The 21,673-nt window shown below is 44.7% G+C and overlaps 1 protein-coding gene across 7 annotated transcripts in view; it reads left to right on the forward strand.

Moving 5' to 3' along the window:
• The first annotated feature begins 2,139 nt into the window (after positions 1-2,139).
• LOC101323996 (stimulated by retinoic acid gene 6 protein-like) overlaps positions 2,140-21,673 on the forward strand; it is a 61,444-nt gene continuing 41,910 nt past the window's right edge. For 4 of the 7 annotated variants that reach the window (XR_004527045.2, XM_033858320.2, XM_033858319.2 and 1 more), the window contains exons 1-2: positions 2,158-2,415; positions 11,197-11,325. Coding sequence is in view for 2 of the 7 variants with exons in the window: in XM_033858319.2 (XP_033714210.1) it covers positions 11,306-11,325 (20 nt within the window). In the remaining 5 variants the exon portion in view is untranslated. Of the gene's footprint in view, positions 2,416-11,196; positions 11,326-21,673 lie in introns of all 7 variants that reach the window. The other 3 variants (XM_073806313.1, XM_073806314.1, XR_004527046.2) reach the window with 2 other exon arrangements.

Raw genomic sequence — 21,673 nt, forward strand, 5'->3', positions numbered from 1 at the left:
GTGTAAGATTAGATTGTTTATTTGAGAGTTTTCTTGTTTCTTTAGGTAGGCTTGTATAGCTATAAACTTCCCTCTTAGAACTGCTTTTGCTGCATCTCATAGGTTTTGGATCATCGTGTTTTCATTGTCATTTATCTCTAGGTATTTTTTGATTACCTCTTTGATTTCTTCAGTGATCTCTTGGTTATTTAGTAACTTATTATTTAGCCTCCATGTGTTTGTGTTTTTACGTTTTTTTCCCTGTAATTCATTTCTAATCTCATAGCGTTGTAGTCAGAAAAGATGGCTTGATATGATTTCAATTTTCTTAAATTTACTGAGGCTTGATTTGTGCCCCACGATGTGATCTATCCTGGAGAATGTTCCGTGCGCACTTGAGAAGAAAGTGTAATCTGCTGTTTTTGGATGGAATGTCCTATAAATATCAATTAAATCTCTCTGGTCTATTGTGTCATTTAAAGCTTGTATTTTCTTACTAATTTTCTGTTTGGATGATCTGTGCATTGGTGTAAGTGAGGTGTTAAAGTCCCCCACTATTATTGTGTTACTGTCAATTTCCTCTTTTATAGCTGTTAGCAGTTGCCTTATGTATTGAGGTGCTCCTATGTTGGGTGCATATATATTTATAATTGTTATATCTTCTTCTTGGATTGATCCCTTGATCATTATGTAGTGTCCTTCCTTGTCTCTTATAACATTCTTTATTTTAAAGTCTACTTTATCTGATATGAGTATTGCTACTCATATGGTCTCTTTAGAGACCACCTCTGTGTCTTTTGGTTGGAGCATTTAATCCATTCACGTTTAAGGTAATTATCGATATGTATGTTCCTATGACCATTTTCTAAATTGTTTTGGGTTTTTTTTTTTTTTTTTTGCAGTACGCGGGCCTCTCCCATTGCAGAGCACAGGCTCTGGACGCACAGGATCAGTGACCATGGCTCACAGGCCCAGCTGCTACGCGGCATGTGGGATCCTCCCGGACCGGGGCATGAACCCATGTCCCCTGCATTGGCAGGCGGACTCTCAACCGCTGCGCCACCAGGGAAGCCCTTGGGTTTGTTTTTGTAGGTTCTTTTCTTCTCTTGTGTTTCCCACTTAGAGAAGTTCCTTTAGCATTTATTGTAGAGCTGGTTTGGTGGTGCTGAATTCTCTTAGCTTTTGCTTGGTGTAAAGCTTTTGATTTCTCCATCGAATCTGAATGAGATCCTTGCTGGGTAGAGTAATCTTGGTTGTAGTTTCTTCCCTTTCATCACTTTAAGTATATCATGCTACTCCCTTCTGGCTTGTAGAGTTTCTGCTGAGAAATCAGCTGTTAACCTTATGGGAGTTCCCTTGTATGTTATTTGTCATTTTCCCCTTGCTGCTTTCAATAATTTTTCTTTGTCTTTAATTTTTGCCAGCTTTATTACTATGTGTCTCGACCTGTTTCTCCTTGGGTTTATCCTGTATGGGACTCTCTGTGCTTCCTGGACTTGGGTGGCTATTTCCTTTACCATGTTAGGGAAGTTTTCGACTATAATCTCTTCAAATATTTTCTTGGGTCCTTTCTCTCTCTCCTCTCCTTCTGGGACCCCTATAACGCGAGTGTTGTTGCGTTTAATGTTGTCCCAGAGGTCTCTTAGGCTGTCTTCATTTCTTTTCATTCTTTTTTCTTTATTCTGTTCCACAGCAGTGAATTCCACCATTCTGTCTTCCAGTTCACTTATCCGTTCTTCTGCCTCAGTTATTCTACTATTGATTCCTTCTAGTGTAGTTTTCATTTCTGTTATTGTATTCATCTCTGTTTGTTTGTTCTTTAATTCTTCTAGATCTTCGTTAAACATTTCTTGCATCTTCTCGATCTTTGCCTCCATTCTTTTTCCGAGGTCCTGGATCATCTTCACTATCATTATACTGAATTCTTTTTCTGGAAGGTTGCCTATCTCCATTTTATTTAGATGTTTTTCTGGGGTTTTATCTTGTTCCTTCATCTGGTCAAAGTCCTCTGCCTTTTCATCTTGTCTATCTTTCTGTGAATGTGGTTTTTGTTCCACAGGCTGCAAGATTGTAGTTCTTCTTTCTTCTGCTGTCTTCCCTCTGGTGGATGAGGCTATCTAAGAGGCTTGTGCAAGTTTCCTGATGGGAGGGACTGGTGGTGGGTAGAGCTGGCTGTTGCTCTGGTGGGCAGAGCTCAGTAAAACTTTAATCCACTTGTCTGCTGATGGGTGGGGCTGGGTTCCCTCCCTGTTGGTTGTTTGGCCTGAGGCGATCCAACACTGGAGCCTACCTGGGCTCTTTGGTGCAGCTAACGGCAGACTCTGGGAGGGTTCACACCAAGGAGTACTTCCCAGAACTTCTGCTGCCAGTGTCCTTGTTCTCATGGTGAGCCACAGCCACCCCCTGCCTCTGCAGGAGACGCTCCTACACTAGCAGGTAGGTCTGGTTCAGTCTCCTATGGGGTCACTGCTCTTTCCCCTGGGTCCTGATGTGCACACTACTTTGTGTGTGCCCTCCAAGAGTGGAGTCTCTTTTTCCCTAGTTCTGTCCAATTCCTGCAATCAAATCCCGCTCGCCTTCAAATTCTGATTCTCTAGGAATTCCTCCTCCCGTTGCTGGGCCCCCAGGTTCGGAAGCCTGACGTGGGGCTCAGAACCTTCACTCCAGTGGGTGGACTTCTGTGGTATAAGTGTTCTCCAGTTTGTGAGTCACCCACCCAGCAGTTATGGGATTTGATTTTATTGTGATTGCGCCCCTCCTACTGTCTCATTGCAGCTTCTCCTTTGTCTTTGCATGTGGGTTATCTTTTTTGGTGAGTTCCAGTGTCTTCCTGTCAATGATTGTTCAGCAGTTAGTTGTGATTCTGGTGTTCTCGAAAGAGGGAGTGAGAGCATGTCCTTCTACTCTGCCATCTTGAACCAATCTCAAGCCATGGTCTCTTAACCAGGTTCAGACTTCATCTAGACACAGAGCCCCTTGTTGGAAGAGGAGGCCACGCCCCCTTGAAGAACTCTGTAGAGATTCTAGAAATCTTCATCTAAGCCCCCTCCAGAGGGACCTGTGATCATTTACTAGAGTGGTCCACTGTAGCCCACAGTCTACGTGGGGGCTTACAGCAGTCAGGGCCCATATTCCAATCACAGTGAACCCACCTGTGCTTACTTCTCCAGGTCCTGAATCGACTAGACACCCCTGGCAACTGGCAGAATCCCAACATCAGTTCTGTGACACATGGAGTAAGGTCTCCTGTTAGAGGGAGGAAGCCCCTGGAACTTACCTTTTCTGCCAGGAGAGTGAAACAGCTGCTATCAGTTTCTGTATAAATAATTGAAAGAGGAGTAACCTTGCCAAAGGGAGCATTCATTCTTAGAAAGCAGCACAGCCTAGTCTCACGTGAGGAAAGCGCTGGCCTCTTTTAATGAACATTTGGCCCGGCTCCTTTCAAAGTAATAATGTGCCTTTATTGTGCTACGGAGCATTTGGTCCCTTCCTGAACCAGGGTCAACAGAAAAATAAAGTTTTTTTTTCTTATTCTCAAATGACTCCCCTGTTGGGGAGGGGGAGTTTCTCCATTGATCTTACTACAGCTCATCCCTAATTCATAGATTCATTGCTTCCTTCTTCATTCAGCAAGCTCTCAGAGGGCCTAACCCCTGCCCGCCAGGCCTGTGCAGGGCACAGGGGGGGCGGGGATAGAAGAGCAAGACAGGCTCTTAAAAGAAGGCAAGGCAGTTAGGAAAAGCAACTTCAGTGCAATAAACGCTGCTACAGAACAGTGCTTGGGAGGTTTTCTGGAAAAGATGCTTCTTCAACTGGGTCTTTTTTTAAATGTTAATATTTAATATTAATAATATCTTACAGAAAAACCCATACGAATTTTTGGCCAACCCAATACAATTTTTAAAGGTTACACTCCATTTACAATTTTTACAAAATGTTTGCGATATTCCCTGTGCTGTACAATATATTATTTTTTCTTTTCTTTTTTTAGGTAGACTTGTTTTTAAATTTTATTATTTATTTACTTTATTTTTTTGGCTGTGTCGGATTTTAGTTGTGGTACTAGGGGTCTTCACTGAGGCGTGTGGGATCTTTCATAGTGGCGTGGGCTTCTCTCTAGTTGTGGCGTGCAGGTTTTCTCTCTCTAGTTGTGGTGCACCGGCTCCAGGGCGCGTGGGTTCTGTGTTTGTGGTGCACGGGCTCTCTCTTTGAGGCGTGTGAGCTCAGTAGTTGTGGCATGCGGGCTTAGTTGCCCCACAGCATGTGGGATCTTAGTTCCCCGACCAGGGATCAAAGCAACATCCCCTGCATTGGAAGGCGGATTCTTTACCACTGGACCACCAGGGAAGTCCCTGTAGAATATATTCTTGTAGCGTATTTTAAACCTAATAGTTTGTACCTCTTACTCCCCCACCTCTGTATTGTCCCTGCCCCCTCCCCTCTCCCCACTGGTAACCACTAGTTTGTTCTCTACATCTGTGTGTCTACCTCTTTTTTGTTATATTCACTAGTTTATTGTATTTTTTAAAGTGCATATAAGTGATATCATACAGTATTTGTCTTTCTCTGCCCGACTTATTTCCCTTAGCATAGTACCCTCCAAGTCCATCCATGTTGCTGCAAAGATTTCATTCTTTTTTTATGGCTGAGTAGTATTCCATTGTATGTATATATACCACATCTTCTTTATCCATTCATCTGTTGATGGACACTTAGGTTGCTTCCATATCTTGGCAATTGTAAATAATGCTGCTATGAACACTGGGTGGCACGTATCTTTTTGAATTAGTGTTTTTGTTTTTTTTAGATATATATACACAGGAGTGGAATTGCTGGGTCATACGGTACTTCTATGTTTAGTTTTTTGAGAAAACTCCATACTGTATTCCAAAGTGGCTGCCACCAATTTACATGCCCACTAACAGTGTATGAGGGTTCCCTGTTCTCCACATCCTTCCAACACTCAGCTGGGTCTTGAAGAGCCAGTAGGTGCTGCCTGGAAGGACAGTGGAGAGAGAGCACAGAATGTCCGAAGGCATGAAGACCAGAGAGAACAAGGCATAGTCAGGAGGGAGGAGAGAGCTCGTGGGGATGGGGGTGGGAGGTGCAGAGGCACAGGAGGCCGGAGAGGGCAGTGAGGGCCAGATCACCAGCCTTGCCCAGCCAGCTTGAGAAGCTTGGAAATGTGGAATATCCAGGCTTGGCCCCTGTAGCTCAGGGCCTGCATTGTAGCTCAGGGCCTGTAGCTCAGGGCCTGCATTGCTCAGGGCCTGCATTGTTGTCTGAGAGTGACACTTTAAAGGTGGAGGGGAGAGGGACAGCACATACCCTTCGAGGAGCCAGAGGATAAGTCTTTGAGGAGACTCCTTCCTACTTCTCCGTTCTTCCCTTCAGCATCTTTTCCCAGGGCTTCCACCAAAATGCAAGGTAGGTATAGCAGCCACCTGTGCAGACTGCCACCTTGTGGACAGTACAGGGATTACAGATCTAGATATGACTTCCTCATTCCTTAGTTCAATATACTGTAGTATTTCTTAATAATTCAGATGAGCCAAAGTGCTGGGATAAGGTGCCCTTTGTTTGAGGGGAGGACAAAAATGCATACAGACAATCACCGAATGCTCAGAGGTGTAAGTCTACCTGAAGCAGTGGGGTCGGTGGGGAGATGTGGGTAGGCTTCACAGAGGTGACATCTGAGCTGGGTCAGGTAGGGAGCAAGGGTCTTTAGAGACCACCTCTGACATCCTCACTTTACAGAGAGGGAGACTGCAGCCCAGCGTAGGAAGGGACTCGCTCAAAATCAGAGTCCTTCAGGTGGGTGTCCCAGGCCAGGGCCCCTTTTCCTGTGCATGGTTGACCTCCACTTAAAATGGGTCCCCCTCCCAGTGCCAGAAATGGCCTTTGCAGAATCTGATCTGCTGCGCCTCCCTGTCCCCTGGCAGCCCCATCCCAGCAGTTTGTCCAGCCTACCTATTGCTGCAGTAATCTCTTCCCTCGTTCTCTGCACTCCGCCTGTGATGAACTGCAAATCACTGAAACCCTCCCCAGGGAGGACACTGTACTTAAGCCAGGGTCTTGGCTGACCTGGGAAGACGGCGGGTGTCTCCAGGACATCTACCCTCAGGGACTACCGTACTTCTCAGTACACAGGTACTTTGTAAATTTTGGGACCTGAATGAATGGGTGAGGTCAGGGAAGGGGAGGCGGGTGGCACCTGAGAGGTCAGTCAGATGTCTTGTGGACTTCTCCAGAGCTGAGTCTAGTCTGGGAAGATAAATTGGGGCCAGGTCACAAAGGCCACTGAACGTTCTCCCAGAGAAGGAGTTTGTCTTGCATTTGTCTTTCTTCTGCCAGCAGAGGGAGCCAGGCCTGTTTGTGACAGAGGAGGGACAGGATGGGAATATAGGATAGCTTCATTCTTTTTCAAAGTGAGAAATATTGTCCCTAGTCAAGGGTCATACCCATTGATATTACTTAATGAAGAAATTGCCCTGCCCTAGGTCTTCCAGATATTTTGGTTCTTTTTTTCTAAATTAAATAATTAAGCCATATGTCTATAGAGTAAATAGAGGCTGTCCTATGATAAGCTCCCAACACTCAGGGAAACAAGCATGGCCTTTGTGATGCACTGCTGAATTTCCTTGTGTCATGTCTCCAGAACCCTGGACCCTGATAAACACAGGGCTTAAATAGAGTAAGTCTTCCTAACCTGGGTTCTCGTGTAGTCATCTCTTTCCTCACGTTCTGCCAACTGCAGCACCATTACGTGGCTCCCGGAAAGAGGTCTCTAGTGGAGTGCTTAGGGCTCTGTTCTATTAAATGTTTTTATTAATAACCTGGATGAACTCAGCGAAAGCGTTCAAATGCCCGAGTACTTCAAAAAGGAATTAATGTACATTGGATAGAAGAAGCGGTATTCAAAAAGGCTTGCAGAGGTTAGAATGGCAGAGAGAAATCAAATGTTGAACTGTCCTGCAGACACATGTCAAGTTCTGCATTTAGACTCGACACTAAAATGAGAAAGCATGAGGGGGAAATTGAAATGGATTACACAGGGTTGTCTCCAGATTCAAAGAGGCCATGTCTGGAGCATGGTAGCCACTTAGAAATGGTTCCTTATTACTGTGACTGAAACTGTGCTGAACTGAAGCATTTTAGAACAAGAGTCTTGGCTTTTCTCCCACTTTAACATGGCCGTCTTCCTAACTCCCCTGGGCAGTCAGTGGCGATTCAATAGTGACTCTTCCTTAATGGTGTGAAGAGAGCAATTGTAGAATTGTGACGGAAGTAACCAGGAGAATCCAAGAATTTAAAATATCCATTCGAAGCCTGGGCAGTGGAGCCAGGAAGCGCCTGGCAGATGAGCAGTCACAGAAGAGATGGCATCTCCATGTGCCTGAAGGAGGAGAGCTTTACACTTCTTTTCTCTGAATGACGCGGCATGGATGTACCAAGAACTGCTTCTTCTGGGAAGGAGAGGGCCTGGTTTCAGAGGAAACACATTGACAGCATTTCTTTGTTTGCAGGTGTCCAGTGAGAGAGTTATGTTGTACTGATCCTCATATTTCTCTGTCTTTTTCATTTTTCCTTCATCATTTTCAATTTCGAAAACAAGCATTTGTGGGGCCTCCCCTGTCTCCCAGGCGTCATGGCGAATCAGGCCTAGTCCTGGCTTCCAAGCTACCGTGATCTAATAGGGGGACTGGGACCTGGGCACAATTAACTGGGATGTGACCGTCTGCTCCACTTTCCAGTTGGCACTCGGTGGAGAGCATGTGCCCTCTAATTGCTCATGCTCGTTGAGGGCTTGCTGTGTGTCAGGCACCCTCCTGAGCGTTTTATATTAGCTCATTTCAACCTCATCTGTCATGAAGTAGGTGTAGCTTGTCTCAGATAAAACCAAGGATCAGAGGGGTTAACAACATAACGTGGCCAAAATTACAGCTGGTAAGTGGTGGAGTTGGCCCCAAAGTCCACGCTCTGTACCACTGCCCCAGGCTGCTTCTCCACAAATATGTGCTAAATGGACGAATAAAGAAGGCCGAATATGTGCCATAAAAGAGATGTAGGCCAAGCCAAGAGAAGTAAGGTTACACCATGGCGATCAGAACACTACGCCAGATACTATGCTTGAGGTGGGACTTAACGAACGAAAAACCATGGTGATAAGCAGGTGGGAGGCGCCGTTCTAGGCAGGAGTAAAGGGATCAAGGTGAGCGAACACAGATGGCCTGAATTGTCGGTTATGGTGCCTATTCACTGCCTCCAGGACCCCCTCCCACTCCGTCAGAGCTGATTAGACCAGGGGTGTTATGGACTGAATTGTGTCCCCTCCCAAATTCATATGTTGAAGCCCTAACCTCCAGTACCTTAGAATGTGACTTTATCGGGAGACGGGGCCTTTAAGAGGTAATTAAGTTACAACAAGGCCATTGGGGCAGCCTGATGCAATCTGACTGGTGTCCTTATAAGAAGAGACTAGGACATAGAGATGCTAGGGTGCAGGTGCACAGAGGAAAGACCACGTGAGGACACAGCGAGAGGGCAGCCATCTGTAAGCCAAGGAGAGGCCTCAGGAGAAACCACACTTGCAGACACCTTGATCTTGGACTTCCAGCTTCTGGAACTGTGAGAACATAAAGTTCTGGTTTAAACCACCCAGTACATGGTATTTTGTTATGGGGGTCCTAGCAAACTTATATAGGACTGAGCCAGAGACAGGAAGGCATAGACTGGCTGTGACCACCTGGGAAAAAGATGAACTGGGGCAGATCTTTTCTCTTAGCAGTTAGAACTGGGGAACTCTGGGAAGGAGCCAGTGGACTTTGGGGGTAGAGGTTGAAAGGATACTATGAACTAAAGTCAGGATGGTGGTGAGTTAAAACCCCAAGAGAGCAGAAACCCTAAGGAAGCAAAGGGGCTGAGTCAGAGAGAGGAAAGATTGAAGAAAAAGGCCAAAAAAGGAGAGAGACAAGAGAAAGACCACTTGGCCACAGAGGGGAGGAACCTTTCCCAAGAGTGGCTTCAGTCTCCAACACCTTCCCTGGTTGGGCCCCAGCCCTTGCAGGGGAGGAATTGGAAACCCCTTTAACTCCAGGCAACTCGAGTGGATCTCTGTTCCTTGTTCCCTAAAGAGCCAGAGTAACATGAAAGGCCATGTTTAGGGATGGATAAGCAACTTTGAAAAAAATATAGATGGAAACCAGTGGAGATGAGGCTGGAAAAGAGGGTTGAAGCAACTTCTTGGAGGGTTTGGAAAGCCAGGGTTGGGAGAGCAGACCATGGAGGACGTTTGGCAAGTCTGAGCTGTGCTTTAGGGAGATGCGTGTCTGCACTAAGCATGGAGACTGGGGGCTGCAGGCCTGTTAGAGAGCACTTGTGTTGGTCCAGGCAGGAGGTGGTGAGGGCTGCAACTGCAGCAGTAGCAATGTGAATGGAAAGGAAGTTGTATTGGTTAGGATAAGGACTAGCTGCTCTAACAAACAAACTCCAAAGCATATAATGGCTCTTACATAATAGAAGATTATTCCTTATTTGTGTAAACTCTCAAATGGCTATTCCTAGTCTCCTCAAGTGTTGATTCAGGGACCCAGGCTCTTTCCATGTTGTGGCTCCACCATTCTGAACACCACCTCCAGGCTGGCAGAAGGGAAAAGAGGAATGAGCCCTCTGACATCCAAGGGATGGATAAGAGCCGCCAGGTGGCAGAACGAATGAGGCGAGAGAAGGGGAGGAGCCACAGACAACTGATGGGCGATAGGAGTGTGATGCTGCCACTACCTGGCCTGGCAGCTGATGGATGCGGTGAATCAACAGACGAGAGCACCTGGGGTCTAGTTCCCATTTGGCTCGGGATGATCGTTTGGGAGCAGGGTGGCCATGTAGAATCCATGGGCCATTCTGGTAACTGGGAAATCTTAACACACTTCTCAGCAGCAAGAGTCATGCTCTGCCCTGATCAGGACTTGACCATTCCTTAGCTTCCTGCATCTCTCTGGGTGTTACTTGGTTCTCGGTCCCACTGATGAGTGTTTAGTTCTTGTTCTGTGTCTCAAGGTCAGACTCCTGAAAGAGGTGACCTGTTGGACAGAATGTCCATCACAGATGGCAGATTGATATGGTTTATGACTGGCTGCCCTTGGGTCAGGCACTCAGCTTTGGCCCAGTGAGCAGCGCTCTGGGGCACAGAATTGCATGGCACCAGCATGGACGCTCACACCCTTGGCACAGCTCTGTGGACGTGGCAGGCTTTCTCAGGCTAGTCCTCTTAGTGTACTTCCCTTCCTTAAGCCTCCGTCTTCTCATCCTTAAAATCAAGAACTTGGACCACATGATGCTCACAAGTCCTCCACGTTCTGTGCTGTGTTAGCTATAGGGCAACACCAGCTGCTGTAACAAACAAGCTGGCACTCCACTGGCTTATTACAGCAGACCTTTATTTCTTGCTCATGGACAGTTGGTGTAGAGCACAGCTTCCTCTACATGGTGATTCAGGGACTCAGGCTCCTTCCCATCCCATTCCTTTAGGGCCTTTGAGTCCTAAACCAGCAGGTGCGGGAACGAGAAGGTAGAAAAAACACACTTGCTTCTTAACTGTCTTAGCCCAGAAGTACCACACATCACTTCTGCTCACATCCCATTGGTAGCCTTGATCCCGTGTTTATTCCTAGACTCCTGGGTGGGCTGGGGAGTATGCCCCCTGGTTGGGCTGGTCCTTGCCAGCAACAGCTTCACTTTATGGCAAGGGAGCAGGAATTCCTTGTGGACAGCTAGCCCCGGTTCTGCCACATGGGTGGGGTTCAGTTTTGAACTTGTCTCCAGCCACTTCTCCCAGCAAATTGTCTTGTTTCCAAGGAGAATCTTGAAGCCAGTGGTGCTAGTTTCCTAGTTTATTGCCTTGAGGCAGAGTCCTACTTTATTGCCTGTAATAATTCTTACAGCTAGCCGAAGAGGCCTCAACTCCTGGGCAAAGCTCCATTAGCTCAAGGAGCCAGTGCCCACAGCCAGTGAGAGGCAGCAAGAGTCTTGGAGAGAGGAACTAGGAAGGCAGTTCCTGCTTTTGCATGAGAAAGCATATGGGAAGGGCGGTAGAGCAGAAGAGTAGCCAGTAGTGTTCCCAAACAAGGAAGGAGGCCACCCACTTGCTGTCATTTCTCTGGTAAATATTTGACTGGATGTTTGCCTTTCGCTGAGGTTTTATTTTTGGGTTCTGGGCAGAACGTCAGAACATCAGAAGCAGTCATCACCAAGAGGCAAGAGAAGCCCAAAGAACCGCCCAGAGAAGCAGATTGCTCACCAGAGCTGCAGGCAGTGCTTTTCCACCAAGATGCTTTCCTCAAACGCAAGGTGAGTTATCAGGGTCAGGCTTGAGACAAGTCATGCTGGACAACTGTATGTTCCTGGCAACTGTATTCTTTTTTTTTTGGCCATGCCCTGACCAGGGATTGAACCTGGGCCCCTGCCAGTGACAGCACCGAGTCCTAACCACTGTACCGCCAGGGAGTTCCCCCTTTTTTTTAAATAAAAAAATTTTAATTGATGTATAGTTGAGGTACAGTATTAGTTACAGGTGTACAATGATTCACAGTTTTTAAGTGAATACCCTCCAAATCCATCCATGTTGTTGCAAATGGCAAAATTTTGTTCTTTTTATGGTTGAATAGTATTCTGTTGTACATATGTTCCACATCTTCTTTATCCATTCATCTGTTGACGGACACTTAGGTTGCTTCCGTATCTTAGCTATTATGAATAGTGCTGCTATGAACATTAGGGTGCATGTATCTTTTCAAATAAGTGTTTTTGTTATTTTCTGATATATACCCAGGAGTGGAATTGCTGGGTCACATCGTAGTTCTATTTTTAGTTTTTTGCAAAACCTGGCAACTGTCTTCTTTGCTATGGTGATTCATGGAACCGGGAGGAGGGCATGGTTTACCTAATTTGTAGGCAGCTGGCACGATGGGTCGGTGAATAGATTTCTGTTCATCTTCAGTTTAGAGCCACAGAGTGGAGAGGGAAGAGCGCAGATACGGTGTTAGCAGACCTGGGCTTGAGTCCTGGCTCTGTAGTTTCTAGCAGATCTTAAAGCCTTGGTTTCCTCATCTATTAATCAGGTGTAATAACCCCTGTCCTACCTAACCCACAGCTTTGTGAAGATCATCTGAGAAAAGAGTGTGAAAGGACTTTGAGAGCTGTACAGTCCCATCTAGAAGCGTTCTCACTCAAACATATAAACTTAAACACTTCATTTTAAATGATCCCAGAACTAAAAAGGCTGCTCAAAAATAGAACAAAAATTAGAGCCATCACTTTCTGGTGTCATAGTGTTCTCTGTTTAGATTGTCAAAGGATGTTATTGTGGGGATGGAAAAATAATTTTCCCTTCTAGGGAAAGAACCCTTCTAGGTTCTTGACTGAGACACCCCTGGAATAAAAAGATTAACAGGAGAAAAACAAACAAATTTAATAATATGTATGCCTCCTGTATACATGGGAGATACCCAGGAAAATAGAGTAACTCCCCCAAATGGCTGAAGCTGTCACCCTAAATACCATCTTCAGCTAAAGGCAAAAGAAAATGTTGGGGTTGAGGAGTTAGTTATAGGAGGTTATCAGGAAAAGCACAGTAAACAAGGGTAAGGTCATTATGCAGATTTAAATAATTGTTTTCTACATTGATAAGAGTTTCTAGAGATAAGGTCATCTTACCTTGTCTACCTTATCTACCATTCCTGGTACAGTGAGGAAGACACCCTTACAAACAAGAGATTTCCCCCATACATGTACATGTCTCCTACAAAAGCTCCAGTTTTAGAGCTTCCCCTATGTCTGCAGTTTCTTAAAAATAACCATGTTAAAATAATCCTTATGCTGAAGAGGCATATCTTGGGGTGACAAATTCTTCCCCCCTTCATCCCACCTTTGAAACTTCAAACAAGTTTCACAGTCCAGAAGCTGAGTTGACAAATTGCTCCATATCTCATTGAACCTGTCTCAGTAGTGAGAATAGGTCAGCTTAGTTAAACAGTTGTGTCTCATTTCAGGAGGTGGTCTTGCAGGTGTGCTCCCAGAGTTAGGCCTAGATAGTGCCAGTGGTCAGGTATTTATTAAGAGGCATTTCTATGGAAACGGAAGAAAACCAAAGCTTAATGGTTGGAGAAGACTCTAAACCACTTTCTGAGCCCAGGAGGCAGCCAGTCAAGAAGATTTTCTCTATGTTAGGGTTGAACCATCTTTTGCAGTTTGAGTGTCTCTGATGATGTCATCAGGTGTTCAGTTACACTTTCTGAGTGGCCCACAAAGCAACAGGCACGAGCGATGTCTAAATATGAGCTGTTATGGTGATTTCTCTGAAGTGTATATCAAGCCATTCACATTCAGTTTGCAGGGTTTCAGGGAAAAGGGCAGCTTTTGTTTTTAGTGATTCCAAGTCAAAAAGGTGGGAGAAAATTGGAAACATTAGTTTGGAGATTTGTAGCCAGATATTTGAGGAAACTAGAATTCAGGATCCAATCCAGTTTACGGGTAGAGAACAAAACCCCAGAGACAATTAACAGAACCAGAATCTTATCTACAAGTGTGTATTATAGTTTCTACTGAAACATAATTTTTCTAAAATCACCCTTATTTCTATCCAAGATAGCCAAATGAAGACTAATTTGTTCACAAAATAGGTCTAGTTTCAATAAACTTGTCCCGATTATTTGTGCAAGCGCAGCAAGAATAGCAGTTGACCATGTAGGGTCTTTTAAATATTCTTTGCTGGCTTTTAATAAGGAATTTCAGATTGAACTTTTTTGTTGTTTGTTTGTTTGTCTTTGCAGTACGCGGGCCTCTCACTGTTGTGGCCTCTCCCATTGCGGAGCAAGGGCTCCGGATGCGCAGGCCCAGCGGCTATGGCTCATGGGCCCAGCCGCTCCGTGGCATGTGGGATCTTCCCGGACTGGGGCACGAGCCCGTGTCCCCTGCATCGACAGGCGGACTCTCAACCACTGTGCTACCAGGGAAGCCCCAGACTGAACTTTTAAAAGCATCTAGAGGAAAAAAAAAAAAAAGCATCTAGAGGTCAGGAAGCCAAGCCAAAGACTTTCCATCAGACTTTGCCTTAATGCTTATAGATCTGAGTTGGTTCCTCTCTTCTTGAGGTCCCCCAAGTATCCTGTACCTGCCAGGAAGGGACTTTCCTTACTAACCTGGTAAGACTGTCAGGAACCCTGAAAGCAAGGTACCAGGCTGTTTTTCCAAGGGGATTTATTGACTCTGTAAACTCAGCCTTAATTATTTAAAACTGTCTTGTCATATCTGATTCTATGAATCTTCTCAAATCTGACATTCCAACCAAAGCTTTGATAATATAACAAATGTTTCCAATTGTGTCCTGTTACAAGAAGAATAGATTCTTATTAACTTATGCAAATAAACATTTTGTCATAAAGAACATTCACTAAGCTTCCAAATTCTGAAGGGATCAGGTAGGGAGAAAAAGTAATTGTTTCATCCTTATTCACAAAGGTACACTTTATCAGATTGCTCTAAGTCATAGGTAGCTTAAGAGAAAAAGTTTCCTTAATATTAAAGAACTTAATCTGGAAAAACAAAACATTAAGGAACCAACAATGTTTCAGACAAAAAGTCATAAAATTATAATCATCATCATCAGTTCATTCAGTCTGTTATTAATTCTTGTTCTGCTTAAATCCAGTTTTTTCATCAGTTCTGGAGACTCTTACTCAGTTCAGTTTTATGATCTTTAAGTTATCAGAAATCTGTGCTTGCCAGAGTCCTTTCCATGAATCTCCTTGAAGATGAAGCACACTTGCAAACACTTCTGCAAAAGCATCAGAGTAAAACAGTAACTTCTGTAAATGGCAAAGACTTAAAAGTGGCCATGGTTAAAGATCTGATTAGAGTTCATTACAATGCGATTGACAAAGAAATTTGGTTATCTCTGTAACAGACAACATTCTAGTTATTATTAAGGTAATTACTAGAATTATGACTGATTAACATTATACCAGACATAGCAGAATTTTAGGAATTTCATACAATTTCTGGAATGCTTATATACCTATACAAATACAACTTAAAGAAGGCTTAGTATTATGTCTTATTTGACAGTGCTTCCCATATAATTTAACATATCAATAAGCCTCTATCTCTCTGTCTTTAAGGAGAAGAAATCTTTTGAGATGTTCCAGGGGCCCTCTGGAAAATCCCCAAATTACTTCCATGTCAAAAAGACTTTAGTTAGAGTTTGATTTGGCAAAGTTTGTCAAAAATATCAAGAAGTTTGGACACTTGACTAAGAATCACACTATGAAACAATACATAGTTGTCTATTTAACCAAAGTGACAATAAAAGATTTTAAAGGCAAATAGAGATTGTTACACAGTTGTGAGCAAAACTTATCTCTTTTAATATCGAGATGATTCAGTTCTCTTAAATAATCAAAGACCTGATTAAGACAACATGAAGCACAGGAAATTATTTTGATAAAACACCAAATCTTTGCTTTCTAGGCAGATTACTTAAGAGGTAAAGAAAAACCTTTCACAACTTCTTATCAGGAGAAGACCAATAGTCCAATAGAACTTTGTCCTTTTAACAGATGAAAGAAAATCAAGTTCCAGTTTTATATAAGTACACTATTAAGGCTTATTTTAAATACCCTTATAATAACAATTCAGATTCAGCCAGCTTGATTACACAACGTAAAATTCTCTTTCTCTCCCCCTTCAACTTTCTATATACATTTAGTTTATCCTTTATTTTCCACCTTCCCATTCTGAAATAACCAGCTTTACTTTAGGACAAAATCACTTTCATTTCCTTCAACAGAAATGCATCTGCATACATCATATCTTTTCTTAGGTAAAAATATATCTTACTTTTCTTGCATACAGAGTTGTTTCCCATATTATTTCTGGTAGCTTTAATTACATATATTAATTAGAATTCTTAACCCTTAGCAACCTTAACTTCTGGTGAAAACTAAGAAGTGAGCAATTGTGAACTCTTATACCAGAATTCCGTAGACTGGCAAATTTATGAATACATTTCGTAATTTTGAAGCATACACTTTTTCATAGTACAATCTTTCAATGTGGCGCAAAATACATTTACTAATAAACCCAAATAGCTTTAGTTTCTCTGTAATAAGAAGAGTCAGTAAACCTGTGTTCAGTAATTAATGTTTCACTGTTTCATCTTATTTGGAAATGACCTAGATATTCCATTATTTAACTTAGCTTAGCAAAACTTTAAGGTTTCAAGTTACCAAAAAGATTTTGGTAGCTATTTTTAATTAGAATACCATACACATATTTATTGCTGAAAAGTTCACCTGAAAACTCTTATCCCATTTACCTCTATCTACATCACTTCTTCCCAACAATTATGTTTAGACTATTCACAAAAATCTAATGAGACATTAGACAAAGTCAGCCATCATCCCAAGCTATTTTCCTTGCTGACCAGTTTTGCAACAGAGATAACGTTATCTATGTATTTATGAGAGTTTTAGAATACCCAATCCTTACAAACACGTGTCCTTCAACCCACGTAAATAGAGCTCTTTATACATTAATTTCGACAATACCATGTGGAGGTAGAGAGATATCACATCTCTACAACATACATGTATAAACATACATAAACATACAGACAGATGCAAACAAGACCTTATAACTGTTGTTCTAAAATTTTAGCCATGAGACACATACAATAATACAAAACTCACTAGCTTATAAAAGAACAGTTGGATTCAAACTTTGTTTTGGCAGTTGTCACCTGCTCAGATGGCTAAAGCTTTTTACTAAGATTTGTGGGAGGACATTTAAGATTTTTCATTAGTCTGATTTCCACATAGTTCCTTCTCTTCTGCTTCTGATGAGAAACTTCTCCCTAAAGTTTGCTTTTCAAAGAATGGTTCTTAGGTCCCAGAGAAGATGAATGTAGAAAATCTACATCAAGAAGGCACAGAGAAAGTACTCAAGTTTTCTCCAAGGAGTTTTGGGGTATATTTGCCTATTAGTAGAGGTCTAGAGTAATTACTATTTAAAATTGTCCTTCTTTTTCTTAAGTGCAGTACAACTCTGTTTCTGAAATCCCAATATCTACAAGCATTTTAAGATGAAAAGGGGAGATTTGGGGATTGATAAGGCTAGGTGGACTTTGAATTGTTTCTAGAGCCACATTTCTGGTTTTGTAGAGATTTGCAAGACAAAGACAATTGTTTTCTATTTCAGAGAATTGGGTTGTAACCTGAATATCAAGAGACTGACCCACCCATCCAACTAAATTTGCTGCTTTGTATAAGGGTGATTTCCTACTGAGATGGAGATCAAAAGATTTCTACATTAGAGAGCTTCAGGGTTTAATAGACTGAAAAAGCCTGTCTAAGGTGTTTTAAACAAAGGCCTTATTTCTGAGTGCATATTCAACCTTGGACCAATTCACCTTAGGGGGGAAAGCCTCTACAATTGCTCTATCAGCCTCTGAATATCAGCCTCTATTGAACCATTTCCAAGTCATTTGTAGGAGGGCCTGGGAGAGATTCTGGCTGTCTGATTCCTCTGTGAGGGGTTTTTTTCCCAGGGGCCCGCCTGGCTTGTCTGCTAACTTGTCTGCTAACTAATAATCATGCGTGGGAAGAATACCCCTTAACAGCCAATCTAGGTCTCTGTGAGTGGGGTTGTGAATGGTCACTGATCTTTCCAACTCCTCTCTTAGTTTGGTAGGATCTTCTGAAAGTAGAGGTAAAAGGGCTTTGTAATTGAAAAGATCTGCGTTTATGTCACCTCTCTAAAGCTTTATCCTTGAAGTTGGAATAATAGTCCATGCTGCATAGGTTGTAAAAAGACTGAGATAATAACTGTAAAGACCATACGTAGCCCAGTGTCCAGCATGTGATAAACCTTAAATGAACGATAGCTATTATTATTTTACTAAGTGAAAATAAATGAAAATGAATGTTGGTTTACTGGACAGTTAAGAATGGTAGGGAGCAGAAAATGGGCTTTTGTCTTCTTCAATCACCAATTTTTTGCATGGTAACTCTGTCTGAAGTTGTCAGATAGGCGTGAAAACATTCTCATACACTCCCTCCGAAAGGAGAGTACCTACCAGGTGCAGATCATTCCTCTCAGTACAGCAAGCTCAAAATGAATGGGCAAGGTCAAAAGGAAAATAAACAGAGATCTGGACACACAGAAGAGAAAACAGAGAGGCCCTGGGAGAAGATGGAATAAAGACAGGCCAGACACAAAAGGTCAATCAATATCTCTTCTTAAAATTAGCACCTGTGGGGACTTCCCTGGCGGTCCAGTGGTTAAGACTCCACCCTTCCAATGCAGGGGGCGCGGGTTGGATCCCTGGTCCAGGAACTGAGATCCCACATGCCGAGCGGTGCAAAAAAAAAAAAAAAAAATTAGCACTTGTATTTGAGTCCCACTGTGGACAAGTGACAGGCTCCCTCTGACCCGTGCTCTCTGATGATCCAGTGAGACCTTGGGATGAGAGTGCTTTATAAACTGTAAAGCACTGTTATTTCCCGCAGTGCCCTGCTCAGAACAGGGGAAGATCTCGCAGCCCCTCTGCCCTGGGGGAGAGCTCTGTTCCCAACTTGACTGAGCTGATTGTGTCTCTCTGAGTCAGTTAACCAGGTGGTGGTGGAGCCAAGGCACCCAGCCAGGGTGTCCAGCTCTTTGGTACTGTGGCTCCTGTGTCTCTCCGTAACACCAGTGTCCGCCCCCCCTCCCCCGGGAGGGGCCCCAGGGTCTGCTGGGGGCCAGGCTGCTGCTTGGAATCCTCCACTCCCACCTCGTGGAATAGCGTCTGTGGGAGGGAGTTGTAGGGAAGGTGGAAGCAGGCCTGAGAACCAGCAAGCATGGTGCTTCCCAGTTAACAAAGCACCATTCATACCCATTCTCTAATGATCTAGGGAAGTAGATCACATCCATTCTACAGATGAAGCAACCAAGGCTTCAGGAGGAGAAATGATTTATCCCAAGTCGCAAGGTCTCTGACTCCAAATCCCAGGCTTTCCCTCTGGGCAGATCTGAGGACCCACATGGGCATGAAAACCCACCTATACACACTGTCTGGTGGAGGTTACCAACCAGAGCCGAGAATTCCTACCTGTAAAGCAAGGTCCAAATGGATGGGAGTAGTCAAGGCAAAGAAGCAGAAAGCAGATTTGGACACACAGAGAAGACAGAGGCCCTGGGGGAAAAATGGAATCAAAAAAGGGTATCAATGTGTGTTTTATTATGGAACTTCCCCTGATTCTCAGAGTCACTGAAAGTGACAGACAGGGACAAACCAATAGGCAATAAGAGAGAGAAGCACAGAAAAACACATGGAACTTTCTGGGAAGGGTGTCAGAGGCAAGCCTGTGGGAGATGGAGGAGCTGGGAGGAAAACAGAAGGGACGGTCAACAAGGTGGCAGCCTGTGTGGGTTTTGTGATAGTCGTGGACTTTATTTTATTTTAAAAATTTAAACTTTTTATTATGGATGTGTACATAGTTATACAAGAGAAGAGAGAATAATATAAAGAACCCCCTATTCCCATCACCCAACTCCAACAATTGTCAACACATGGGCAGTCCCCTGGACACCCCTGCCCACTCCCCCTCCTCAGACAGCCTATCATTTCCTCATGGATTTCATCTTGAGAGGGAGTTTGCTTTCCCCCACACCATTCTTCAAGTTGTGCGTACACCAATGACCTGCACACACATCCACTCTCAAACCTTCACAAGCCCCCGCAATTCTCATGTGTTTGTGCCGAAAGAACTCACACTGCCCTGCCCATAGGAACAGAAAAATTCATTCAAGAGTCATGGAGGATGACAGCTATCAGTTACTTACGTGGTCATCCACGTTGCCAGGGTTCAAGTCCTGGCTCCACTGCTCACTGACTGGGTGAGCTTGGACGAGTTTCCTCATCTTCTGGAGCCTCAGTTTTCTCATCTGTGAAATGGGGTGATGATAGTAGCTCTTACAGACCTGTTGTGAAGCTGAAATTAGTTAATAAAAGCATAACCCTTAAGGTATAGCTTGGCGCACAGTAGGCCCTTGAGAAACATTAGCTTTCCATCCATCCATTTAGGAAACGTTAGTGGGCACCTGCTGTTGCCACGTTGGGCCAGGAGCTGTGCACATGAGAAGAATGAGGAAGGTCCCTGCCCCCTAGTATCTCCCCATCCAGTGGGGGACACAGACGCAAGAAAAGACTTTTCCACACAGTGGGCTGGCTGCTGTGACTGTGGGCTGAGTCCCAAGCAGTCCAACCTTCTCAATTTACAAGTGACCAAACTGAGACCACGGGCCCGCCTGAGCCTAAGGAGCCACAGCACTTAGCAGCAGAGCTGGGTGGCCTCGGAATGGTTTTTCCTGGCCAGCCACCTTTATGTGAGAGCCTCAGGGGAAGCTGGTGGCTCTGGAGGACAGCGGGGCCAGTCTGGGCAAGGGTGCTCTGGGCCCCCCTGCCTGCAGTGTGGAGCAGGACACTGGTCACAGGGCCAGGTATGTGCAGCGCTCTGGCTACTGGTTAACCAGGTGAAGGACTTCAGTCCACTGTGTGGTCAGGGGCCCAGGGCAGGGGAGTCCCGGATACCCCCTCACCTAGCAGGAGGCCAGGGATGCCAGGCCATCTGCCCATGACGTGCACTGGATTGGGGCTGGGGAGGCGCTCAGTCTGGAGACGGCTCACCCCAGATGCTCCAGGGACAGAGGAGCAGATGGGGTCTGGCATCTGAGGAGGTAGAAACAGCCAGTGAGAGTTCCCTTTCAACCCAATGAAAGAAAATCCTTTTCTTTGGTCCAAAAGCAGGGAATGGATGGGAAAGTTCAATACTGACTGAGCACTGGACTCTCAGTGTATCTAATCCTCACGGCAGCCTGTAAGGGAGTATTAGATCCATTTTCAGGATGAGAAGAGTAAGGCCCAGAGAGGGGCAGGGCCCCTCTACGGGCACACAGCTAATGATTGCTGGAGTGGGGCTTACTCCCAGGTCCAGCACTTTTCCCTCTGGGCCCCCTTACTCGATGAGATGGAAGGGGCGACTTGGAGGATTCCCACCACTGGAGGTGCCCAGATGAGGCTTCGTGGCTGCCCATGTGTGGGAGGCTGGAGGCAGGTCCTGGGGGCATTCAAACCACCATGGCCTTGGGTTCCAGAGCCTTTGAGTGACCAGGCAGGAGTCTGTGAGTCCGTGGCCAAGGGTGGACTGGAGTGTCTCACATCACGGGTGTGGACAGGGTGCAGCTCAGCCGTGTGCTTGCCCAGCACGCAGAGCACACAGACGTTTCCCTCTCTCCCGCCCACCTTCCTCCCCTTCCTTTTCCCCCTTCACTCATTCATTCAGCACTTGCTTGGATTTGTTATGTACCTTGTCCCTAGTCAGAAGCTGGGGGTGGGGTGGGGTGGGGGATGGTAGGAGTTCAAAGTGGAATGAAGCATGTTTCTTGCTTATGAAAAGCCCAGTCTGAAAGTGAGAGATTAAGCATGAAAAATGCACCTGTAGCAGGAAGCAGAAGTGATGAGCACCAGAGAGCACCGCAGGCTAAGTCTGGGGGAGGGTGGAGTGCCCTTTCCAGGTGACTCCGGCCTCAGGGGGGTGAACAAAGAGGCTGGTGCAACAGTTCCAGACAAGTGATAGGGCCTGAGCTAAAGAGTTTGCAAATG

Source organism: Tursiops truncatus, chromosome 6, assembly GCF_011762595.2.
Source record: "Tursiops truncatus isolate mTurTru1 chromosome 6, mTurTru1.mat.Y, whole genome shotgun sequence".
Taxonomy (NCBI): domain Eukaryota; kingdom Metazoa; phylum Chordata; class Mammalia; order Artiodactyla; family Delphinidae; genus Tursiops; species Tursiops truncatus.